Source organism: Equus quagga, chromosome 7 (genome assembly GCF_021613505.1).
Source record: "Equus quagga isolate Etosha38 chromosome 7, UCLA_HA_Equagga_1.0, whole genome shotgun sequence".
In the NCBI taxonomy this organism is placed as follows: domain Eukaryota; kingdom Metazoa; phylum Chordata; class Mammalia; order Perissodactyla; family Equidae; genus Equus; species Equus quagga.
This window is the reverse complement of record NC_060273.1, coordinates 121584597-121611881: the sequence shown is the minus strand read 5'-3', so window position 1 is coordinate 121611881 and position 27285 is coordinate 121584597. Positions and strand designations below refer to the sequence as shown.

The following is a 27285-nucleotide window of genomic DNA, read 5'->3' as shown; positions in this document are numbered from 1 at the left end:
ATTCAGGACCACTGCACACCTCCTTCTTGATTAGCATATTATACTCTAGCATAGTGGTTCTTAAACTTAAATGTGTAAACTTGGAGGGCTCATTAAAATATAGATTGCTGCACAGTTTCTGATTCAGAAGGTCTGGGCTGGGGTTCCCAAATTTGTATTTTTGCCAGTTCCTAGGATAATACCGGTCAGAGACTACTCTTGTGACTAGTCCATCTTACTCTCCCAAGTGGTACAATGCATAACAGCACCATGAAGGAGTCCTCAAGATTACTGTTTAATCAAGTTTGTCATGGATTTGGCAAATAGACTCATGCAAACTTCTAAAGGAAAGGAAAATGTCTTGTGTGCACCTTGCCCCCTTTCAGTGGTCGATTCCTTTTCTCCTGGGCCTCTATTACAACCCTTTCCCAACCCCCATGTGGTCCTATATTGATTTGATCATCTTTAGCAGAGAAAATATTGATCTCAAAGATCAATATTTAATGGTATTTAATGTGGGATTCCTCCTGGGAGAATTTAAACGATAAGAAAAATATATATGAATCCAAAAGGGCAAATTACTAGTACTGTAATTTCAAACAATGGGAATGATTCCTCCACCTACATGAACGCACAGAGTAGTTTATTATAGAAGACAAAACAAAACCAACCAACCTTTGGCCATATTAAGGGTGAGACTTCAGTTTAGTGCTAATTTTTGAAACTATACATAATTATAACTGGCACTTGGGGCCTTCTTGACATTTGCGTTGTTGAAGGTGCTCCGTACGTTCGCATGTGCATCGTGGAGCATGCCCTGCTGTCTTTTGCACACAAACGAGGACAAAGTGCGTTGATGAGTGTTGTCTGTGGCATCGCTCCTCTCCACACCTCGTTAGTACTCAACAGACTTGCACTGGCACAGGTAAATGTGTGTGTGTGAGACAGGGAGAGAGATGGATGGTCGGTGGAGAAAATAAAACGTGTACGGTCTTGCTTCACAACCACTATCTCCACCAAAATTCTTAGCCCTTCCCACATGGACCTCTTTAGCCATTTCGTTTTCTTGTCTTGAATTTCAGAACCTAATTTTTTATTGCATTTTAGTTTTCAGTTTGTAGTAGTCGTATAGTGATTTAAATTATGCAACGAAAATGAAAACATAAATATCACTGCCTCGACCTTCGAAGCAATACCCACCCTCCCCCGGGGCCTCGGCTGTCTGGTTTCTGCGCCGCCGGCTAAGGGTGTTTTTTCCACCGGCCCGGAAGCGAGGCAGTGGCTCCGAGGCATCTTCCTTTCCCTTTCCCCATCCTTCCTCCCACCGCCTCCCTGCCCCTCCCGCCTCGCCTAGTCTTCAGCGCGCAGGGGGACCGCGTGCTCAGGTACTCACTCCTCCCCTCCTCCGCCCCACCGGCCCATCAAACAAAGCCCAGGCAGACAGGCGCGCGCCGCCGGCAACACCGACGGGAGAAGCCGCCCCGCAGCCACGCGCTCGCACCGGAGCGGGACGGGGAGCGCGTCCGCGCCCCGCGCGTGCCCGCCGCTTCCTTCCCTCCCGACTCTTCCTTTTCCTCTCTCCAGGCCCGGCCCCCCTACCCCCACGCCGGGAACGCGCCTGCGCAGAAGAGCCGTCGCTCTCCTCCCCCGCCCTTCCTTCCCTCCGCTCCTCCTCCTGTGCCCCGCCTTCCTTTCTCTCTTGTCGATTTCACTGAGAGCTCCAGGTTAGGAGCAGTTCAGTCCATTTCCCCACTACCCCGCCCCCCTTCCTCTTTTCTCCCCACCCCTCCCATCCCCAGCCCGGTGGAGGATGAAGCGGCTGCAGTGGCCCCAGCCCCAGCAGCGGCACCGGCGGTGGCTGCGGTGGGGGTGGCCGGAACTGGGGTGGTGAAGAAGCGGTGGCGGCGGCGGCGGTGGCTGAGGGAGCGGCAGCCGCCCCAGCCGCTTCCCCTGTGCTTCCCTTCCTCTTTAGGGCAGCCAGGAAGTTTTTCGCTTCTGTGCATGTGTGTGTGCGTGAGTGTGGGTGTGTAAGGTGAAGGTTTGGGCGGCGTTTGTGCCGGCGTTGGGTTTTTTGCCCACTTCGCTTCCCGTAACCCGGGCAGCTCCGGAGCCTGGGCTGTGGCCCGAGGAGGGGGCGCGGCGGCGGGCTCTCTCCTTTTGTTGTTGTTTCCTCCGCCCGGGGAGCTGAAGGGGGGACGCGCCTGGGTGGGGCGGCTCGGAGCCCGGGCCTGGTGGCCCCCGGGGCTCCCGGGCGGGCAGGGTAGGGCAGAGGAGAGCGGGCTTCAACATGATGGCGGCCGAGGGCGGCAGTGAGGAGGGCGGCCCGGTGACCGCCGGGGCAGCAGGCGGCGGCGCGGCCGCAGGCTCCAGCGCCTATCCGGCAGTGTGTCGGGTGAAGATCCCCGCGGCTCTGCCTGTGGCAGCCGCCCCCTATCCTGGGCTGGCGGAGCCCGGAGTGGCCGGGACTCTGGGTGGCGGAGCCGCTGTGGGGTCAGGGTTCTTAGGGACCGGGTCTGTGGCGGGGACACTGGGGGGAGCCGGACTGTCAGGGGGAGGTGCTGCTGCTGGCGTGGCTGGTGCCGCCGCCGGCGGCCCTGGCGGGGAGATGGCTCTCACCAAGGGGACCACTTCGTTGCCTGCCGACACCTTCGGGGCGGGCGGCGGGTTCCCTCCTCTGCCGCCCCCTCCCCTGCTGCCCCCTTTGGGCGCGGGCCTGGGAACAGTGGACGAAGGTGATTCTCTGGATGGACCAGAATACGAGGAGGAAGAGGTGGCCATCCCGCTGACCGCTCCTCCAACTAACCAGTAAGTCAAGACCGCTGTTCTGGGACTGGGGAAGCTAGCTCCTGGAAAGGAGTCGGGGAACATACCTCCTTCTTTCAGCTGTGATTTGTTCTGAAAAGTTTTGAAGCTTCAGGTTCCCTGCGTAGGGATTTAAGATGATCTCTCATCTTCCCTACAGGCATACTCCTTGGCGTCTTTGTATATTTATTGCTCCTCTGGGAAGACGTAAAGTTTTTAAGATGGGAAGCATGGGAAAATGTGTCTCCAGTGAGAACCGGATATGGTTCTGCCCCTTCCAAATTGAGGTGGCGGTCTGGGATTCAGCTGAGCTTGCAGCTCCCGAGGCAGGCAGAGTCTGTATCAACGTGTGTGTGTTCCCTGTTGAAGCTAGACGATTAGTGGGAAGCTTTGAATATTTGAATGAGTATTGTACTGATAGCATTTGAAACATGCGTTGGTCAGAATGCTTTGTTTTTGTTGCACTGCAAATCCCAACTTCTGCCTATTGAAAGCATAGAGATGCAGAAAAGTCTGGATGACTGACGAAACTGTGGGTCAGTGAGAAAGGAAAGGAGTTCCGCGAATTACAGGTGTGATTAAGGGCCCATGCTCCAGCAATCTCTAACTTGTGCCATAGAATTCCCATTTATTAATATTAGTGTAATTCTTTTTATAGCTGCGACTTTGTAAGTAGAATATTGAAGTAAAACATAATAGTGTGCTTCCCTTCAACACTTTTTGTTGGTGGCCAATACAATATTTTATTTGAAAATTTGGCAGTCTACTGCACAATATATAGAGCAAATGACTTTTCTGTATGAAGTTAACACCTCCCCCTTACTTCTTCTCTTCCTAAGTGAACTTAGGTATGCGTTTATAAAGGTGGACCTTGAGGAGAGGGAAATGATGGTGGGAAGTGGTAATAGGCAAAACTTGTTTTACAGATCCCTCACCTCTGTCTTCATTGACCTTTAGAATTTCGACAACCTTTAATGAGTATCAGAGGAAAAAAGATTTGGTTCATATGTTGACAGTCACTCCGGACAATTGAAAGGTTTTTTTTTTGGATAAGCTGTTTTGGAGGATTTAGAAAGGACTCATAAAAAGACTTAGGAAAAGATTCTGTAATAATCCATTTTTGACTTAAGGCTGCATCTTCTGATATTTAAGGTGGAAAATGAAAGCTAGTCGTATTTATGTCAACCATGGTATAGGAGTGTTGTATTCCTTTTATATTCAACATGAGTTCAATTTTTTTGTGTAATTTTACTCCAACTTACTATGTTAAGTCTATGTATTGCAGACTTTTCTGAAGGTGTTCTGAGAGTGTTAAACATTCGAATTTTCAGCACTGTTTGCACACTTTCAAGCCATTTTGAAAAATTCAGTCAGGTTTGAATTTTAAGTGCCCACTACCTTTTCAGCACTGTCCTTATAGTAAACAAAGTGCAGCTTTTCATACTGAAAGAATGCTGTCTTATTCCAGTTCATCCCTGGATTGAGTTAGGCATATTTAGTGTATTGTAGTTCTAAGTATTTTTAAGTAGAATTTATTTTGTAGAGCAATTTTAGGTTCACAGCAAAATTGAGCGGAAAATACAGAGCATTGCCATTAAATTTTTAATAATAAACATGAGTGGGTACATAGGAAAAATTGTGTTTGTGAGAAGTCCATTGTGTAAGATTTTCATCATTACCTCATCTGTATTTGGGAATAAAAATAATATCTGTATGACTATGTACATGAGAATTGTTCATGTTCTAAAAAGTATCCTCCGTTTCTGGTGTGTTTTTTAAATTTGCCACTGAGAAGTACAAATTTCCCTCTTTTCTTTATCTTAGATATCAACCCAGTCACTGGAGGCAATACAGTGTAGTGGTTAAGCGTGCAAATTCTGAAGTTAGACAAGATTTGGGTTGGAATCCTGACTCTGCCACTTACTAGCTGTGTGATCTTGGAAAGGTCAGTTTCCCCATCTGTAAAATGGGGATAATAATGGTACTTCCCTCATATGGTCGTTTTTAAAGTTTAATGAAAACCCTGAACATATTCAGCACAGTGCCTGACACATAGTAGGTGTTCAATAAGTAAATAATCTCCCCAAATAACAATAATATAATTTTATTGTGATTAAATTGCCTACTAATTCTATTGGTATAGGCACTCCCTTACTAATATCTATTTTAAAGAGTGTTTTGAGCTCCAAAGGCCTGCCTACCATGATTAATTGTATTAAAAATTTTACTTTTACTTCATAAAGTCTTCCAGCAAATTAAGCAGGTTTAGAGATGAAATTCAAGTACTTTCTATAGATTCCTATTTTTAAATGAAAGGAGGAAAAAGCCTTAGTGACTTGGTTGAATAATGTCAAATCTGTCATAAAAGTATTGAAGAAACGTTTTTGGCCTAAATTAATATTTGATTACTAGTGACTGTTCACCTTAGTTCTTGATAGGATGGTATTAGGGAGGTTGGGGTCACAGGATTGAATCCACAGTGGTTTGTTACACTAGGGTTCCCTGGTCACAGACTTCAACCTTGTATCCAGCTAGTGCGGTGTGTTGGTCACAAGAGAGTCAAGTGACAATATGTAGATAGACCAGTGCAAATATATTAATGCTGTTAGTATTTCGTACATTGTTTTTTTGTGTGCATGGTGAATCATTAGTCTCATGTTTATTAGTGAGCATTTTCATCAGATTCGTTAAGGCTGGAAAAGTTTGTATAATTTTAACTGTTACACTTATTTGAGTATTTTCTTCTGGGGGAATTTTAGATCTAGTAGGAAATCAAGTAAACCAATTAGTATGATTCAGCCTAGCTTAAGATAAATATCATGAGTGAAGTATGTGCAAATGGTCATGAAGGTTAAAAGAATAAGAAGTTTATATAGTTAGGATCAATAAAGTCTTTGAGGAAAAGTAGCAGGTATGTTTTCCCTGCTGCTTCATTTATTTTCTGAACAAGAAGTTATTGGGTCCTATGCCCTTTGCCTAATGATTCTATCAGAAGAGAAAGAGTTATGAGTTAAATGAGTATAAACTTTTGACCCTTAGTGGAGTCTGTCCTACTGAACTCTTAATTATTTACCTGTGGTCTGGAGGGAGGTTGAAGGGGGCGCCTGTAGTTACTGAAAAGACAGAGCCCCAGCTAAAGGCTAGACTTGGTCTGGATCATTCATTAGCCACTCTGGGGAAACCAGGCAAACATTATTGACAGAGACAAAAAGAAAAAGGACAGCCTTAAATTAGGAAGAAGAAAGAGAAGATGCAGAGTAGGCCTTGCTTTGCTCCTGTCTCTTTACTGGCCATTAGGAGAGTGAGAGAATGCCTTTAAGAGCAGCTCGAAGACCCAAAACAATGGTACCTTGGAGGGGGGTGCTTATAATGATTATTAACAATAACAATTATTACTGCTGACATTTCTTGGTTGCTTACTACCTAACAGGAATGTTCTAATTGGTTTACATGTGTTGTTTTAGTTATGTATTGCTTTACTCCAAAACTTAATTGCTAAAACGTTTATTTGCTCTTGATTCTGAAACTTGGGCAGGACCTGATGGGGACTGCTCCATGTGTCATTTCTTGGCCACAATGTTCCAGGTGACTTCTTAGCTCATAAGTGTGGCGCATCAGCTGGGATGGCTAGAACAGCTGGTGGATAGCTAGGCATCTCTCCCTCTCCCCACCCCCCCTTCCCTGTCCCTCCCTCTATCTCCCCTCCTCCCCCTCTCTACCCACTCCTGTAGTCTCTCTACTTCATTAGCTTGAGCTTCTTCACAGCATGGGCGGCTGGGTTTAGCGAGGGAGCTATCCCAGAGGACAAGCCTCACTGTGCCAACACTTAGCAAGACTGTGTGTTCTTCATGTTAATGTTCTGCTGGCCAGTGCTAATCACATGACCCGCTCCAGATTTAATATGGGAAGGGACTGTACAAAGGCATCGCTGCTGGGAGGTGAGATTTCTTGGGAGCACCAAAGTACAGCCGGACTGCGTGTATTTACATGTAGTATCAGATAATACTGGAAGACTAGCGGTGAGGGAGGAGGTGGGAGAAAGGGCAAGTACTGAAGAGTCCTTCCCTTAGGCTCAATGTGGTAGATTGTCTTTTATTAAATGATTCAGATATCCCTACAATATTTTGCTTCTGACCACCATTATATTAATTTTAAACCAAAGATACTGAGTGTAGATGTTGGTTATGGGTAATTATTGGAATATGCATATATATATATGGTAGGTGTGTTATCTTGAAATTACCTGCAGTACATTTCAGTTGTGGGCTAAGTTAAAAGTAGTTGTTATCAGATATAATTTACTGATAACTTCTTCATATGTCTAATCATTATCTCAGCAGGATTTGGGGTATAATTTTAGGTGTTTCAATGATTACATGAATAAAACAATGAACGTTATGGGGGACAAAAAGAAATATAAAAGAATATACAATTAGTGGAAGATGAGGCATTAGTGATAGAAAAATAAGATGATTAAATTGGAGACACATTATATGGATACGTTTTTCAAATTAGAGGATACTTATGGAAAAGTTGGAAGAATGAAAGTGTATGAAAGAATGATTGAAATTTCGTACTGTAATCCTCTTTCACTGAAGTTTTCTAGAAAGTTTGACTAACTTTTGTAGCATTGGTGTTTGATATTATATTAGTAAGAGTGATATGTAAAGATACATAGTATTTTAGTGATAGAGGAAACTCTCAGTGCCCAGGCGCAGAAGCAGACTTAGGTAGAGTGGTTGCTTAGGGTCACATAGCTAGATAGTGGGAGAACTGAGACAGAATCCAGTCCCCATAATTTTTCAGTTAGGTTTAGATTTGAGTAATATTTATAATTAATTTTGGGGTGGAGGGGATGGAAAGGCAGATGCCCAGTATTGACTGAACATTTACCATATTCTGGGCACTTTACATAGATTATCTCATTTAAGTCTCACAACTATACAGTGAGAATAGCTATTCACACTTTTATTGTTAAGAAGACTGAATGATAGAACTGGAATTCTAATGCAAATACTTTACTTTTTCCTTTGTCTTGCCCTCTTCTAATACATATAATACACATGTATGTCCATGTACCCATACAAAACTTAGTATGCTTCAGGGCTGGCCAGTCACTGGGTGTTAGGACTGAATTGTGCCCCCTAGATTCATAATTTGAAGCCTTAACCCCTGATGTGGCTGTTTATGGAGATAGGACCTTTAAGGAGGTAATTAAGGTTAAATGAGGTCATAAGGGTGACCATAATCCAATAGGACTGGTCTTATAAGAAGAGGCACCAGGAGTACCTGTGCGCAGAGAAGAGGCCGTGTGAGTTCGTGGCCATCTGCAAGCCAAGAGGAGAGGCCTCACTAGAAACAAGCTCTGCTAGTACCTTAATTTTGGACTCGGCCTCCAGAACTGTGAGGAAATAATTTCTGCTGTTTGAGCCATCCAGTCTGTGATATTTTGTTATAGTAGCCTGAGGTGACTGATATACTGGGTAACCCTGCGTCTTTAAAAATGGCTTTGGATGATTTTGGAGCAGATTAAATACACATCTACTACTTGAGAAACAGGATCCTCATTCTTTTATTTCCTGTCGTTCATTGTAGGAAAGAACAACTTTGTGCTTTACCTTCTTTCTTTGTGAGTTAGTGTCTTCTATCTCCTCTTTTGGCTCTCTACCTGTGTTGAAAGATGGAAAACATGTTTAAATGCATGTCTGGTTATTATAGTGTGAAAAGATCCTACATATGACCATGGATGGTAGCCATGGAAAATCCTATGGGTGAGACATTACTCCAGCAAATTTTCTGTATTCACTCTGTATTCATTGTTGTGATGTTCAATATAGCTTTTAAAATTCCTTTTATATATCTGTCTCAAGCTAAGGGAAAGACCTAGAGATCCCCCTCGACTCTTTTTTTTTTTTCAGATTTTTTTATTCTTTTCCTTTTTCTCCCCAAAGCCCCCCGGTACATAGTTGTATATTCTTCGTTGTGGGTCCCTCTAGTTGCGGCTTGTGGGACGCTGCCTCAGTGTGGTTTGATGAGCAGTGCCGTGTCCACGCCCAGGATTCCAACCAACGAAACACTGGGCCGCCTGCAGCGAAGCGCACGAACTTAACCACTCGGCCACGGGGCCAGCCCCCCCCCCCCCCCCGACTCTTTTAAGCCTTCTTTGTAGGTGTAATCCATTAGACTGGGTTCACAGTTAAGATGCTTATATAATAGAACCATCTCTCTCTCTCTCTTGCATCCATGTCTGTCTACCTAAATATTGATTCGTCTCTCAGATTTTTAAGTTAAACTTATTTTGAGGTTATTGTAGATTCACATTCAGTTGTAAGAAATAATATAGAGATGTGTCCTTCATTGAATTTTCCTCAGTGGCAACATCTGGTATCACAACCAGGAAATTGACATTGATATATTTCACCCGTTGTACATACACTTGTGTGTGTGTGTGTGTGAAGCATTTAGTTCTATATAGTTTTATCATGTGTAGATTTGTGTAATCATCACCATAGTAAAGATAAAGAACAGTTTCATCACCACCAGGATCCCTTGTGCTGCCCTTTTTATAACAAAACTCACCTCCTTTCTCTCCTCCTTCCATTTGTAACCCCTGGCAAGCACTAATCTCTCTTCATTTGGTTATTTCAAAAAGCTTATGTAAATGAAATCATATAGTATGTACCTTTTGGAATTAGCATGTGTCAGTCAACACAATTCCCTCAAGATTCATCCAAGTTGTTGCATGTATAATATTTTGTTCCTTTTCATTGCTGAGTAGTATTCCATGGTATGGATGTACTACAGTTTGTTCAACTGTTAGAAAACACCCATTAGAGAAGACTCATTAGGAAACGTTTGGTTTGTTTCCAGTTTTGTCTATTATAAGAAAAACTGCTGTGAACATTTGTGTTTATATTTTTGTGTGAACATGTGATTTTATTTCTGTCAGATAATGCCAAAGAGTGCAATTGCTGAATTATAAGGTAGTTGCATGTTCAGTCTTACAAGAAGCTGCCAATCTGTTTTCTAAAGTGGTTGTATCCTTTTACATTCTCCCCAGCAATGTATGAGTGATCTTGATTCTCTGTGTCCTAACCAGCATTTGATGTCATCATTTTTATTTTAGCTATTCTCATAGATATCTAGTGATATCTCACTGTGGTTTTAATTTGCATTTCCCTAATGGCTGTTGACGTTGATATGTGCTAATTTGCTCTCTGTATATCCTCTTTGGTGAAGTGTCTGTTCATCTTGTTTGCCCATTTTCCTATAGGATTGTTTGGGTCTTTTTATTGCTGGATTTTGAGAGCTCTTTAAGTATTCTGTTGGTCCTTTGTCTAATATGTGGTTTGCAAATATTTTCTCCCATTTTGTAGCTTGTCTTTTTCTCCTTTTAATGGTCTGCTTTTGCAGAGCAAAAGTTTTTAATTTTGACGAGACTTAATTTATTGATGTTTCCTTTTGTAGGCTGTGCTTTTGAAGGCAAGTCTAAGAACTCTTTGCCTAGCCTAGGTCTCAGAGATTTTCTCCTAATTTTCCCTAAAAGTTTAATAATTTTATGTTTTAGAGTTAAGTCCATGATCCATTTTTAAAATTTCATTTTAATAAAAGATATGAAGTTCAAGTTGAGGTTCAGATTTTTCCTGTGGATATTTAATTGCTTCAGTGCCATTTGTTGGAAAGGCAAATATCCTTCTTCCATTGAATTGCTTTTGTGCTTTTGTCGTAAATCAGTTGGGCACATATGTATGGGTTTACTCCTGAGTTTTCTGTTGTGTTCCATTGATCTCTATGTCTCTATCTGCTAATGTCATACTCTTGATTACTGTAGGTATGTAGTAATCCTTAATATTGGGTAGAGTGATTCGTTTCACTTTTCAATATGGTTTTAGCTATTTTGAGGCTTGTGTCGTACAAATTTTAGAACAAGCTTGTCCATGTCTACAAAAACTTTTCTGAGATTTTCATAGGAATTGCATTAAGTCTGTAGATCAGTTTGGGGAGAATTGACATCTTAACTATGTTGACATAGTATGTACCTTCATTTATTTAGGTCTTCTTTGATTTCTTTAATTAGCATTTTGTAATTTTAAGAGTATCAGTTCTGTATACTTGTTAAATTTATACTTAAGTTTCCCTTCTTTGGAGCAATTTTGTAAATGTTATTATGTTTTCAATTTCAGTTTTCACATGTTCATTGTTAGTAGATAGAAATGTGATTCATTTTTGTATGTTGGTCTTGTGTCCTGCACCCTTGCTAAACTTACCTTTCAGTTCTAAGAGGTTCTTACAGATTCCTTGGGATTTTCTACATAGATAATCATGTCAAGTGCAAATAGGGACAGTTTTTACTTCTTTATTTGCAATCTGTATCCTTTTATTTCTTTTTCTTGTCTTGTTACAGTGGCTAGTACTATATTGAATGAGGATAGTGAGAGCAGACATTCTTGCTTTTTGTTCCTTGTCTTAGGTTGAAAGCATTTAGCATTAAGCATGATAGTAACTAGAGGCTTTTTTTGTTGGGGTAGGATAGATACTCTTTATCAAGTCGAGGTGGATCACCTCTCCTCCTAGTTTACTCAGAGTTTTTGTTATGAATGGTTGCTGGATTTTGTCAAATGCTTTTTCTGGGTTCGTTTATATGATTGTATGATTTTTTTCTTTAGCTTGTGATATGGTAGATTATACTGATTTTTTTAAATGTTGAACCAGCCTTGCATACCTGGAATAAATCCCACTTGATTATGGTGTATAATGCATTACAAACATTGCTGAATTTGGGTGGTTGATATTTTCAGGATTTTTGTGTCTAAGTTCATGAGAGATATTGGTCTGTAGCTTTCCTGTGACATTTTTGTTTCATTTCAGTATTTGGGTAGTACTGGCCTCATGGTATGAGGTAGGACATGTTCCCTCCTCTTCCGTTCTTTGAAAGGGTTTGTGACATATTGGTATTAATTCTTCTTTAAATAGTTGGTAGAATTCTTTTGTTAAAACATCTCAGATTGGGATTTCCTTTTTTGGAGATTTTAAATTATGAATTCATTTTTTTTTTTTTTGGAAGATTAGCCCTGAGCTAACATCTATTGCCAATCCTCCTCTTTTTGCTGAGAAAGACTGGCCCTGAACATCCATGCGCATCTTCCTATACTTTATATGTGGGACGCCTACCACAGCATAGCTTGCCAAGCAGTGTCATGTCTGCACCCAGGATCTGAACTGGCGAACCCCAGGCTGCTGAAGCAGAACACGTGCACTTAACTGCTGTGCCACTGGGCTGGCCCCTGCATTCATTTTTTTAATGGTTATTGGATTGTGTTTATTAGTTTATTTTGGTAGCAAGTAGTTTTGAGGAATTAATTAATTTCTTTTAATTTGTCTTATTTATGAGCATAAACTTATTTGTATTGTTCCTAATTATCCTTTTAATGGCTGTAGGATATTATTCTTGATATTGGTAGATTGTATCTTCTTTTTGTTTTCTTAGTCTTGCTAAAGACTTACCAGTTTTATTAACTTTTTCAAAGAATTAGCTTTATGTGTTGTTGATTTTCCTCTATGATTTTCTTGTTTTCACTTTGATTGATTTTTGCCCTTATTTTTATTGTACCCCTTCTTCTGATTGCTTTGGGTTTATTTTGCTCCTATTTTCCTAGTTTCTTGAGGTAGGAAATTTAGATTATTGACTTGAGACCATTCCTGTTTCCTAATGTAAGCATTTAATGCTGTACCTCTTCCTCTTAGCACTGCTGTAGCTATATCCCACATCTTTTGACGTGTCTTTTCATTTTCATTCAATTCCATGTTTCTTTTTTTAATTTTTACTAACCCATGGATTATTTAGAAGTATGTTGTTTAATTTCCAGGTGTTTTGAGATTTACCAGTTGTCTTTCTGTGACTGATTTCTAGTTAGAATCCATTATTGGTCAGAGAACATACTGTTATGATTTCAGTACTTAAAAATTTTTCAGGTTTGTTTTATGGACCAGGATATGGTCTGTTTTGGTGAATGTTCCATGGACACTTGAAAAAAATGTGCGTTTGTCCTTTTTTTGGTGGAGTGATCTATATATGTCACATTCTCTTGGTTGATTGTGTTGTTTAGAACTTTTAAATCTTTGCTGATTTTCTGTTTAATATTTCTGTGAGTTTTGGAGAGGGGAGTCTTGAAGTACCCAACTCTAATCATGAATTTGTCTATTTCTCCTTTCAGCTCTATCAGTTTTTGCGTGATGCATTTTGAAGCTCTGTTGTTTGGTGTGTACATATTTAGGACTGCCACATATTCCTGGTGGATTGACATTTTTATCATTATATAATGTCCTTCTTTTGTCTCTAGCAATTGTCTTTGCTTTAAAGTCTATCTAATATTAATATAGCCACTCTTGCTTTTCTTTTGTTTACATGCATCTTTTTCCATACTTTGCTTTTCACACGCCTTATTTTAAGTAAGTTAATTGTAGACAGCCTATAGTTGGGTCATTTTTTTTTAAGTCCACACTGCCAATCTCTGCCTTTATTTGGTGTACAGTAGTCCCCTCTTATCACAAGAGATACGTTCCAAAACCCCCAGTGCTTGCCTGACATTGCAGATAGTACCAAACCCTATATATGCTATGTTTTTTCCTATATATCTGTACCTATGGTAAAGTTTGTTTTATAAGTTAGGCACAGTGAGAGATTAACAACAAAAATAGACCAGTTGTAACAATATGCTGTAATAAAAGTTTTGTGAATGTGGTCTCTCACTCTCAAAATATGTTATTGTACTGTACTCACTCTTCTTGTGATGATGTGAGATGATAACAGTGCCTAAGTGATGACATAGGTGAATGACGTAGTGTTAAGCTACTGTTAAGCTTGATACCTCAGAAGAAGGAGGATCAAGCCATGACAATGGCAGTGGTTGGATGTCAGGAGCAGATGATGTTGATAGTTGGTTGACCACAAGCACTGTGGTACTCTGACAGTTGATCTGATAATCAAGATGGCTACTAAGTGACTAACGGGTGTGTAGTGTATACTGCGTGGATTTGCTGGACAAAGGGATGCTTCATGTCTTGAGTGGGATGGAGCAGAGGATACAAGATTTCATCACACTACTCAGAGTGGCATGCAATTGAAAACTTATGAGTTTATTTCTGGAAGTTTCCATTTAATATTTTTGGGCTGAGATTGACCAGGGGTACCTGACACCACCGAACATGAAACCTTAGATAGGGAGGACTACTATGTTTTAACTATTTACATTTACAGTAATTATTGATAAGTTAGTACTTAAGTCTGGCATTTTACTTTTTGTTTTCTGTTTGTCCTGTTTCTCATTTCTTTTTCTCTTTTCTTCCCTTCCTATGGGTTATTGAACATTTGTTAGGATTTTATCCTGATTTATTCGTAATGTTTTTTGAATTTATCACTTTGTAGAATTTTCTTAGTGATTGTCTTGGATATTAAAGTATACATATGTAATTTCCTGCAGTCTGTTGGTCTAAACATTTTATCAGTTTGAACGAAGTGTGGAAACTGTTCTTCCATTTAGATGCTTTTACCCTCCCACTTTGTAAATATCATTGTCTTGAATATTTCTTCTGCATACATTGAGTAACCTCATCAGATGGTATTAACATTTTTTTATTGGGGTAAAATATTCATGACATAAAATTTTACCATTTTAACCATTTTTCAGTGTACAGCTCTGTGATGTAAAGTACATTCACATTGTTGTTGCACATTACCACCATCTGTTTCCAGAACTTTTCTGTCTTCTTCAACTGAAACTATGCACCCATTAAACACTAACTCCCCATTCCCCTCTCTGCTAGCCCATGGCAACCATCATTTTACTTTCTGTTTCGATGAATTTGATACTGCAGGTACCTCATATAAGTGGAATTGTATAATTTGTCCTTTTGTGACTGACTTATTTCACCTTAGCATAGTGTCTTCAAGGCTCATCTGTGTTGTAGCATTTATTGGAGTTTTCTTTTTAAGGCTAAGTGCTGTTCTAGCCTTATCCCACGTTTTGTTTATCCACTTATCCAGCAATGGATACTTGTGTTGCTTCCACCTTTTGGCTATTGTGAATAATGCTGCTTGAACATGATGTACAAATGTCTGTTCAAGTCACTGCTTTCATTTTGGAAATACACTGGGAATTGAAATTGCTGGACCACATGGTAATTCTGTGTTTAAGTTTTTGAGGGATTGCCATGCTATTTTCTGTAATGCCTATACCATTTGACATTTCCATTAGCAGTGCACAAGGGTTCCAATTGCTCCACATCCTTACCACCACTTGTTGTTTTCTGTTTTGTTTTGATAATAGCTATCCTAATGGGTGTGAAATGGTATTTCATTGTTGTTTGACTTGTATTTCCCTAATAAATAGTGATATTGAGCATCTTTTCATGTGTTTATTGGTCATTTGTTTATCTTCTTTGGAGAAATGTCTGTTCAAGTCCTTTGCCCATTTTTAATCAGGTTGTTTGTTCTTTTGTTGAGTTTTAGGAGTTCTTTGTATATTCTGGGTATCTCTCCCTTTTCAGATAAATGGTTTGCAAATATTTCTCCCATTCCATGGATTGCCTTTTAACTCTGTGTCAGAGGTTTTTAATTTTGATGAACTCTAACTTACCTATTTTTTTTGCCTGTATAATTTTTATTTCATCCATTAACTATGATTTTAAAACCTCTTGAGTAGAAGAGTAGTGTACTGAGTCTATTGTTTTTATTCATATTTCTGCTTTTCCCATTGTTCTTTCTTCTTTCCTGATGTTCCAGGATTCCTTCTTATCATTTGAAGAACTTTCTTAGCCATTCTTGAAGGATATATCTACTAGTGACAAATTCTTTTAGTTTTCCTTTTCCTATTTATGTCTTTATTCCCCCTCATTCCTGAAAGATAATTTTGTCAGATATAGAATTCATGGTTGGCAATTCTTTTCTTTCAGCACTTAAAAAATTTTTTGTCACTTTTTTCTGAACTTTGTGGTTTCAGATGAGAAACGTACTGTTGTTCGAATTGGTGTTCCCCTATACATAATTCATCCTTTGTTTGCGGTTGCTTTCAAGATTTTTCCTTTGTCATTGTTTTCAGACGCTTAGTGATGATATGTCAAGGTATGGTTTCTGGTGGGTTTACCTTTCTGTGGTCTGCTTACTTGAATCTATGGGTTCATGTCTTTCTCTGAATTTGGAAGTTTTCAGCCATTATTTTCTTGAATACTCTTTCAACTCCGCCATCTTTCTCTTCTCTTTATGGGACTCCAGTGGTAGGGACTTAGATCTTCTGTTATTGTCCCATGGATCTTTGAGACTTTGTTAGTTTCTTTTCAGTAATTTTTCTCTCTTTTGTTCAGACTGGGTAAATTCTATTGCTCTGTCCTCAAGTTCACTGATTCTGTCCTGTGTAGTGCCTATTATTGAGCTCATCCAATAAGTTTTTCTTTTCTTATTGCAGTTTTCAGTTCTATAATTTCCATTTGATTTTTTCTAATTTCTTTTTCTTGGCTTGGATTTGTATTTTTTTGTCTGTTTCAAGAGAATTTGTAATTGATTGATGATGAACTTTTATGATGGCTGCTTTGAAATCTTTGTTGGATAACTCCAATATCTAGTGTCATATCAGTGTTGGTGTCTGTTGATTGTCTTTGTCTCATTCAAGTAGTGATTTTGTTGGTTCTTGGTATGATGAGTGATGTTTTTGTTGGGTGTTTTGTTTTCTATATAATTTTTTTCTTTTAGTTTTTAAATTTTTATTTATTTATTTTTGAGGAAGATTAGCCCTGAGCTAACATCTGCTGCCAATCCTTCTCTTTTTGCTGAGGAAGACTGGTCCTGAGCTAACATCTATGCCTATCTTCCTCTACTTTATATGTGGGACGCCTGCCACAGCATGGCCTGAGAAGTGGTGCGTAGGTCTGCACCTGGGATCCGAACTGGCAAACCCCAGGCTGCCGAAGGGGAACATGTGAACTTAACCTCTGTGCCACAGGCTGGCCCCTATATAATTTTTCAAAACTACTTTTTCTTTTAAGTATGGTTAATAGATGTTGACTGTAGAAAATTTGGAGACTGTTGGAAAATACAAACAAAAAAATTGCTCTTACACTACCAAATATAGCTACTGTTGAATTTTTTGCATATTATTTACATATGAAAGAAAATATGTATATATTCCCATCCATCCAAATATAATTATAGCTAATGTTTTTACATATGAGGAAACTGAGATAAGGAGAATTTAGGTAACTTTGCTAGGTCACAAAACTACCAAATTATTTAAACCCAAGCTTTTGACTCCTCGGTTCTATACTTTTAACCACTGTGGTACACTTTCTCTTGTTCTGTTTTTTTTCCTTACCACTTCAGAAAAACTGTTTCAATAGGAGAAAGAACTTTTTTGAGGAGGAATAGTCAATAGCTTAATAACCCTCTTCAGGCATTTTGCATAGTGTTTAAGTAGTTCAATATGTGTTTATAGATATTTGAATATGTTTAGATACATAAACAGTCATCTTTTGGTATCCAAGGGTATTGGTTCCAGGACCCCTCCCTCCCCAGGATAGCAAAATCTGCAGATGCTCAAATCTCTTAGTCAGGCCCTCCATATCCACAGGTTCCCCATCCACAGATACAGAGGACCAACTGTATATACATGCATTTTGGAAGATTATCTTAGGTAGCAGAGAAAGGAGCTTTGATACCTCTTGTTAACGTATTCACTAAGGGATATTTAAATAAATACAGTCATGTCTCGCTTAATGACGGGGGTATATTCTGAGAAATGCATCGTGAGGCAATTTTGTCATTGTATGAATATCACAGAGTGTAATTACACAAACCTGGATGGTGTAGCCTACTACACACCTAGGCTACATGGTAGTAATCGTAGGTGACCATCTTTGTTTGTATACATGGTCTATTGTTGACCAAACATTGTTATGCTGCGCATGACTGCAAATACTTCCTTAAATTTGAATGGGAAGTGGTAATAGGTCTTTTTTTCTTTTACAAGTTTTTGTCTCCTATCAAGAGAATAGTCTTGTTTTTTTTTAAACTAATCATTGCTAGCTTCTTTACTTATTTATTGAGCAATGAATGTGTGGAAATTCCGCACGTTATCTCACTTAAGTGACTGTAACGTTGCTCATCATATCTGTGTAGTAAGCTTGGTTGTGGACCCCCATCAAGTGAATTTTAGTGTAGCTGCCTGAGCATGGATTTAGGGGAAATTCCTAATCACTGGGTTAAATGGTGACTATATGAGGACTTAGGGATATTTTACTGCCTTTTAGTTCCTACTTGACTAAGAAAACTAATCCAGGCGTTGGCCTGGTGGCGCAGTGGTTAAGTTCACACGCTCTGCTACTCAGCGGCCCGGGGTTCGCCAGTTCGGATCTCGGGTGTGGACATGGCACTGCTTGGCATGCCATGCTGTGGTAGGCGTCCCACATAGAAAGTAGAGAAAGATGGGCACGGATGTTAGCTCAGGGCCAGGCTTCCTCAGCAAAAAGAGGAGGACTGGCAGTAGTTAGCTCAGGGCTAATCTTCCTCAAAAAAAAAAAAAAAAAAAGGAAAGAAAACTAATCCAGGTATCTAGAGTGGAATTGCTGCTGCACTTATTTACTTATCAGACACAGCACTGCTTATGGCTGGTGATAAGAGAAATAAAACTTAAATTAGTTTTCAGTACTTCCTTGGAACCCTCTAAGAATTTCTCTACATTTGTCATTGCTGGCAATTAAAGATGAGTTAACTTTGTGGTTTGATGTTTGCTTTTAGTCATTGAATAAATTTAATTTTTCGTGGAATTCAGAAGAAAGGAATGTACATCTCACACTGACAGGAGACTACATCCTGTAATTAATACTAGAATTCCTGAATATCATCCTCAGAATGTTTTCATCGTGAATTCATTTTTGAAATAACTATAGAAGTGAATAAAAAATACCTAATATTTTTTTATTTTGACACTTTTTTTAGGGACCTGTTCTATGTAATGTGATAAAAGAACATTAAACACTAAAGTAGTGTCAGAAATCCTACAAAGTCTTAGAGTGCTGTGGAGAAACAGTGTCTTTTAATAAATTAGTGTTAATTTTTATGGAAATGGTCTTCTTTGCCTCGTGCACAGAGCCTCTGAGTGAGTACAACAAAAGAACAGTTGAAATATAATAGCTAGCAGCCATATGGTGGTATGCTTTAAATGCCACAGAAAGGAGCTGGTGCGTTATAGTGTAAGTATGTGGAATCCATAGAATGTGATCCTCTGCTACTTAACTTTTCAAAACAGTTTTTTTCTTAAAGTTTTCAGTCAATCTGTCTTTTTCTCCTCCCCCCACTCCAATCTAATCATTTATTAGGATTGTTCTTTTCTATCTCCTAAATTGCCCTAGAATCTTTTTTTTTAATCTCCCCCTATGGCTTCAAACTCTTGTTTTCTCTTTCCTCCTGTTGGAGTGGTCTGTTAATTTTCTCTCTGTCACTGATCTCTTTCCCTGACAATTACTACCTCTCTTTGTCAATGGCTTTCAAAATTTTTTTATTTTATGTAAGTAAAAATTAAGAAATTCATTGTGCATTGTGACACACTTTATGTGTCTATAAATACAAAAAAATGAAACTAAAATTGCATGAAACATACCCTTTTTAAAGATTATTACTGGTGACGCATACTATTTTCTTTTTACCTCTGTTCTAGTCTACTTAAAAAAAATACTGGTGGAGAGGCACTAAATTGAATTTGAGACTCCCAGCAGTTTGAAAAACTGCTTGATATTACTGCCAGCATGATTTTGTAAAGACAAATCTTATCATACTCTTTCTTGAAACCTTTCCACAAGTCTGCATTGTCTAGAGTAGTGGCTTTCAAATCTCATTTTGACCATGACTCACCAAAAGAAGTAGATTTTACATCTGTGACCCAGCAGACATATATAAACAGCTATATATAACAGAAACAAAAGTTTCATGAAACAGTACTTACCCTGGCTACTGTGATGCACTCTATTTACAGTTTTGTTCTTTTCTATTTCACTTCATTAAAAAGAATGCTGACTGTGAGTTATTAAATTGATTTCTTGACCCAGTGGCTTGAGACCTGCAAGTTGAGACCAAAAAATTAAAGCGTACTTAATGCTGTTTATTCCTTAAACTTTCTATGCTATTTTCTGTCATTTACTATTTCTTCTGTCTGGGGTGCCCTTCTCCCTACCTTGATTGTGTGGCAACCTCTCATTCATTCTTGTAAACATAGCTGAGACATTACTGAAGGTGATGTATAATGACAAAAATAAAGGTTTCTTCTCAAACGGTGGCAACAGAGCTCTCATTAAACAGACTCGGAAACAAGTGTTTCCTCAGAGCATTAAACCACAATATCTCAATTAAATTAACAATAACAATGAAATTAAATGCTTTCTAGTTAGAAAGACCTGACAGTAACCTGGTTGGTAGTATTGACGTATTCAGATAATGGGGATTGTAGCAGTGACCTGGGCATAGTGGACTCACAGAAGATGGAGACTTCGGCGGGGCTTGGCAGTGATCATCTAAGCTCCAGGGAGTGGGCTTTTTTATCTGGTGCAGTTATTTTTTTTATTACATAATTGTTTTCATTAAATATATAAATTACCTATGTCCTTTGGTCCAGATTTCAAGCTCAATAAGCAACCTTTCTCAAGTTTTTATGTTGAAAAATCTGCAGAAAAGTTGTAAGAATAGGGTACTGAGAAACCATATATCCTTTACCTTTTGCCACACTTTGTTTATCCTTTTGTCTTTATGTGTATGTATCTATTACTTTTACTGAACTGTTCGTGAGTTACTTACAGAGATTCTGTCCCTTCCCCCTTCAATACTTCATCATGTGTTTCCTGGGAATAAGGACAATAGCCTACATAGCCAAATAGAATGAATTTAACAGTAATATAATTCATATTCACACATCCTCAGTTGCTCCTATAATGTCCTTTATATCTGTTTATTTTTTTAATGAATTGCATTTAATTGTTATGTGTCTAGTTTCCTGTAATCTAGAACTGTTCCCTTAACTTCCTTTTTTCTTTTAGGATACTGACATTTTTGAAGAGTGCAGGACAGTTGTTTTGTAGTATGTATCTCAGTTTGTATTTGTCTGATTGTTTCCCCTTCATTAGATTTAGGTTAACCGTTCTTGGCAGAAATACTCCGCAGGTCATGAGTTTTTGGTACATCGCAACCAGGGTCACATGATGTCAGTTGTCCTATTGATGACATACACAAGTTTGAACTTGGTTTAGGTGGATTCCACCAGATTTTGCCATTAACAAAAGGTAATAAGCAATAAGTACCCAGTGGTTTAAGTATTTATTGATGATTTTTACCTGAATTGATTACTCTGTTGTAATGGTATTGTAAAATGGTCATTTTTTTTTTCCTATTTATCATTCCTTTGAAATTTATTAGTTGGCATTCTTCATCACACAACCTTCTATTTATAGTTTGGTTTCCCACTTAACAGGCCTGCAGGGGGAGAGTAAGCTAGGAAGAGATGTATGCAGGCATTTATTTTTTGTCGTTAATAGAAGCATTGTTGCGGTTTCTTTATTAGCCACTTGTAAACTTTGTTAGAGTGGACCAGCGGTCTTGAGTCCAGTCACACCTTCAACTTGACTGACTTGAATTTGAGTTACAGACCCTGGAGAAGTCACCTTGGTTATTGATTCTTTATGAAGTCTCTTGGCAGCCAGCGAGTTAATTCTGCCTGGCACCTTACCCTTTTGTTTCACATGTTTTTACAGTGACCTTTTCAAAATAATTAGGGCTAGGAGGATGCTTATCAGAAAAGGCATTGGATTTTGGTTAAATGTGGTTAAAAGTGATGGATAATTAACAGCAATGCTGTTTGAGTAAAATAGTGAATGCTTGTAGGTAGGCTTAAAGGAGTGTTGCATTTTTCCAATTCAATTTCTTTTTTTCGGAGGAAGAGTAGCCCTGAGCTAACATCTGTTGCCAATCTTCCTCTTTTTTTGCATGAGAAAGATTAGCCCTGAGCTAAAATCTGTGCCAGTCTTCGTCCAGTTCATATGTAGGTCACTGCCACAGCGTGGCTGACACGTGATGTAGGTCCGCACCCCAGATCTGGGTGTAGATTAAGCTGGGGAGAAATGACATCTTGACAGTATTGAGTCCTGTTATCCACAGTCGTGTAATATTTCTCATTTTATTTAGTTCTTCTTTGATTTTGTTCACCAGAGTTTTATAGTTTTCCTCATATAGCTCTTGTACATGTTTTGTTAGATTTATACCTGAGTCTTTAAGTTTTTGGGATGCTGATAAAAATGGTAATGTGTTTTAAATTTCACATGCCACTAGTTCATAGCTGGTATATAGAAAGCTATTGGCTTTTGTATGTTAACCTTGCTATAATCTATTATTAGTTCCAGGAGTTTTTTTATTGATGCTTTTAGATTTTGTATGTAGACAATCTTGTCATCTGCAAAGAAAAACAGGTTTATTTTTTCCTTCCCAAGTTTTTTGTCTTTTATTTCTTTTTCTTGTCTAACATGTTAGTTAAAACTTCTAGTGTGATGATGAAAAGGACTGGTGGGAGAGGACATTCTTGCCTTGTTCCCAATCTTAGTGGGGAAACTTCAAGTTTCTCACTGTTAAGTGTAATGTCAGTTGTAGGTTTTTCGTCAAGTTCTTTAAAGTTGTAAGATTTTTCTGAAGTTAAGGAAGTTCCCTTGTGTTTCTAGATTTGAGAGGTTTTGTCTTATCTTTTTTTCCTGCTGAGGAGGGTTCACCTTGAGCTAACATCAGCTGCCAATCTTCCTCTTTTTGTATGGGAGCTGCTGCCACAGCATGGCCACTGATAGATGAGTGTTATAGGTCCATGCCCAGGAACCGAACCCGGGCTGGCTGCTGAAGTGGAGTGTGCTGAACTTAACCACCAGGCCACCGGGGCTGGCCCTGTCTTATTTAATGAGTGTTGAATTTTTGTCAAATGTTTTTTCTGCATCTGTTTTACGATCGTGAGATATTTCCTTAACTTGTTGATGTGATGAATTACAATAATTGATTTTCAGATATTGAACCAGCCTTGCATACCTGGGAATCTCACTTGGTCATGGTGTATAATTATTTTTGTACATTGTTGGATTTGATTTGCTAATATTTTGTTGAGGATTTTGCATCTCTGTTGATGAGAGATACTGGTCTGCAGTTTTCTTTTATAATTTCTTTGTCTGGTTTTGGTGTTAGGATATTGCTGACCTTATAGAATCAGTTAGGAAGTATTCCTTCTACTTCTGTCTTCTGGAAGAGATTGTGGAGAATTGGTATAATTTCTTCCTAAAGTGTTTGGTGGAATTCACAGTGAACCCATGTGGGCCTGGTGCTTTCTATTTTGGAAGGTTATTACTTATTGATTCAATTTCTTTAATAGACATAGGCCACTCAGATCATCAGTTTTTTCTTGTGTGAGTTTTGACAAATTGTTTTATTCAAGGAGTTGGTCTGTTTCATCTAGGTTATCAAATTTGTGGGCATAGAGTTGTTCGTAGCGTATGCTTTGTTTTGGTGAGGAAAACTGACCCTGAGCTAACATCTGTTGCCAATCTTCCTCTTTTTTTTTCTCCCTAAAACCCCAGTACATAGTGGTATATCTGCGTTGTAGGTCATCCTAGGTCTTCTATGTGGGGTGCTGCCACAGCATGGCCTGATGAGCAGTACTAGGTCTGCACCCAGGATCTGAACCAGTCAACCCCGGGCCGCTGAAGTGGAGCACACGAACTTAACCACTTGGCTATGGGGCCGGCCCCTTTAATTTCTGATATTAGTAATTTGTGTCTTCTTTTTCGTCTTAGCCTAGCTAGAGGCTTATTGAGTTTATTGATCTTTTCAAAGGCCACCTTTGGGTTCATTGATTTTTTTTCTCTATTGATTTCCTGTTTTCAATTTCAATTTTAATTTCAAAATACTGAGCTTTGCTCTAGTTTTTATTTCTTTTCTTCTGCTTACTTTGGGTTTAATTTGCTCTTCTTTTTCTAGTTTCCTAAGGTAGATACTTAAATTATTGATTTTAGATCTTTTTTTCTAATTTATGTGTTCAGTACTATGAATTTCTCACTAAGGACTATTTTTGCTACATCTCACAGATTTTAATGTTATGTTTTCATTTTCATTTAGTTCAAAATGTTTTTAAATTTCTCTTGAGATTTCTTTGCTGCATGTGTCATTTAGAAGTTTGTTGTTTAGTTTCCTAGTAGTTTGGGATTTTCAAGCTATCTTTCTGTTATTGATGTCTATTTTAATTCCATTGTTGTCCGAGACCAGACATTGTATGATGTCTGTCTCAAATTTGTTAAGGTGTTTTTTATGGCTCATAATGTGGTCTGTCCTGGTGAATGTTCCATGTGAGCTTTTAAGAGAATGTGTTATGTCCTGTTGTTGCATGAACTAGTCTACAGATGTCAATTATATCCGGATGATTGATGGTGCTGTTGAGTTCAGCTGTGTCCTTGCTGATTTTCTGCCTGCTGGGTCTGTCCATTTGTGAGAGAAGATTGTTAAAGTCTCCAACTATAATTGTGAATTCATATATTTCATCTTGCATTTCTATCAGTTTTTGCCACACATATTCTGACCTCTGTCGTTAGACATATGCACACTAAGGACGGTTACGTCTTCCTGGAGTATTGACCTCTATATCATCATGTAATGACCCTCTTTATCCCTGATAACTTTCCTTGCTTTGAAGTCTGCTCTGTCTGAAATTAATATAGCTACTCCAGCTTTATCTTTTTGATTGGTGTTAGCATGATATATCTTTCTCTGTCTCTTTACTTTTATTTTTCACAGTTAAAAAATTTTTTTTTCTTGTGATGAGAACTTTTAAGATCTCTATCTTTTTACTTTTAATCTTTATGTGTCTTTATATTTAAAGTTGATTTCTTGTAGACAACATATAGTTGGGTCTTGTTTTTTGATCCATTCTGAGAATTTTGCCTTTTAATTGGTACATTAGACCATAGCCCTTTATGGGCCCGGCACACTTCTGCTGTGCCACTCTGCTATTTTAGACCATTGCCCTTTCAAATGATTATTGATATAATTGGATTAATATCATATTAATGTCTTCTATTTGTTGCCCTTGTTCTTTGCTCTTATTTTTGTCGAACACACTTTTTCTGCCTTTTGTGGTTTTAATGGAGCATTTTATATAATTCCATATTCTCTCTTTTCTGAGCATATCAGTTGTACTTCTTGTTTTACTTTTTCTTAGTTTTTGCCCTAGTATTTACAATATACATTTATATCTAAGTCCACTTTCAAATAATACTATATTGCTTCATAGGTAGTGCGTTTATTTTATAATGAAATATTCCTAATTTCTCCCTCCCATCCCTTGTATCATTACTGTCATTCATTTCACTTATATATGAGCATATGTATATGATATATATATAATCAAATATATTGTTGCTATTATTATTTGGTTAATTTTCTTTTTTTGAAGGTAGATTAACCCTGAGCTAACATCTGCTACTAATCCTCCTCTTTTTGCTGATGAAGACTGGCCCTGAGCTAACATCCGTGCCTATCTTCCTCCACTTTATATGTGGGATGCCTACCACAGCACGGCTTGCCAAGCGGTGCCATGTCTGCACCCGGGATCTGAACTGGTGAACCCCGGGTTGCCGAAGCGGAATGTGGGAACCTAACCGCTGTGCCACCGGGCTGGTCCCTATTTGGTTCATTTTTAACTGTTAGATCAATTAAGGATAAAAAAAATAAAACTTTACTTTCACTTATTTATTCTTTGGTGCTCTTCCTTTCTTTATGTAGATCTGAGTTTTTGACCTATATAATTTTTCTTCTTTGAAAAACTTCTTTTAACATTTTTTGCACAGCATGTGTACTGCCAACAAATTCCCTCAATTTCTCCGTCTGAGAAAGTATTTTTCCTGCACTTTTGAAGGATAATTCTGCAGGGTACAGAGTTCTAGGTTGGTGACATCTCTCAACATTCCAAATATTTCAGTCCACTCTCTTATTGCTTGCATGGTTTCTGGGGCGAAGTTGGATTTAATTTTTATTGTTGCTCCTGTTATGGGTAAGATGTTTTTTCCCTTGTGGCTTCTTTTAGACTTTATCTTTGATGTTCTGAAGTTTGAATAGGATGTGCCTAGGTGTAGTTGTTTTGGCATTTATTTTGCTTGGTGTTCTCTGAGTTTCCTGGATCGGTGGTTTGTTGTCTGACGTTAATTTGGGGATATTCTCAGTCATTATTGCTTAAATATTTTTCTTCCCCTCCTGGCATTCCTTCCCGTTACATATATATCTTTTGTAGTTGTCCTGCAGTTCTTGGATATTCTGTTCTTTTTCAGTCTCTTTTCTCTCTTTGCTTTTCAGTTTTCTACTGTCATATCTTCAAGTTCAGAGATTCTTTCCTCAGTTGTTTCCAGTCTGCTAATGAGCCCATAAAAAGCAGTCTTCATTTCTGTTACAGAAGTTTTGATCTCATAAAATTTCTTTTTGATTCTTTTTTAGAATTTGCATTTCTCTGCTTACATTATCCTTCTGTTCTTTCATGTTGTCTTCTTTTTCCATTAAAAGATTCCTGGTCTGATAACTCCAACATTCCTGCCATCTCTAACTCTGGTTCTGATTCTAGTTCTATCTCTCCAATTTGTTTTTTTTTTTTGCCTTTTGGTATGCCTTGTAATTTTTTTTTTTTGAAAAGTGGACACGTTGTACTGGGTAGAAGTAACTGCACTAGGTAGGCCTTTAGTAATGTCATGCTAAGGTGTAAGGGAAGGAAGTGTTCTATAGTGCTATCATTAGGACTTGGTCTTTTGGCGGGCCTCTGCCCCTGGACTGTGAACTTAAGTGCATCTGTTGTTTTCTCTACCCCCTTAGGTGGGAGAGGATGTCTGTAGAGGCCTGGTGTTGAGTATTTCCCTTCACCTACATGGAAGGCTAGAGCTGGCTGGAGTTGGGCGTTTCCTTTCCCTCAGGTGGATTGGACTCTTGATGAAACCCTAGCAGGTTAGGCTCTGGTAAATTAATTTCCCCTGGGGACAGGTCTTGTTACGAACAGAATGGTTTATTTCTGGTTTATTTCAGAATGGTTTCTTTCCTTCCCCCTGTTAGAAGCATGAGGTGATTTTTCTCAGATGTTCACTCCAAGGACCTCGTAGAACTCCTGAAAATAAAACTCACAAAAGCGTTGGGGGTCCACTCTGTGACTGGGTCACCCTGGAGTTGTTAACTCTCAGAGTTGTCTACACTGAGCCTCCAATAATTCATCAATTACAGTTCAGGTTTCCCTACTCTGGTGCTGGTTCCTAGGGAGGTTTCTGCTCAGATAAGTTATGATTCTCTTCATCTGCCTGTCTCTCTCTCAGTTTCGGGGGCAGCAGTTTGCCCTGTGACCTCACTTCTCTCATGGATCTAAGAAGAATTATTGATTTTTCAGTTTCTTCAGCTTTTTACTTGTTAAGACAGAGTAGCAACTT

The 27285-nt window shown here is 38.8% G+C and overlaps 1 protein-coding gene across 1 annotated transcript in view; it reads left to right on the top strand.

Annotated features, from left to right (window-relative positions):
• Window positions 1-1690: 1690 nt before the first annotated feature.
• Window positions 1691-27285, top strand: part of RASA1 (RAS p21 protein activator 1) — a 101412-nt gene continuing 75817 nt past the window's right edge. Inside the window, exon 1 of the mRNA XM_046666010.1 lies at window positions 1691-2784. Coding sequence (XP_046521966.1) covers window positions 2267-2784 — 518 coding nt within the window. The 5' untranslated portion in view covers window positions 1691-2266. The remainder of the gene's footprint in view (window positions 2785-27285) is intronic.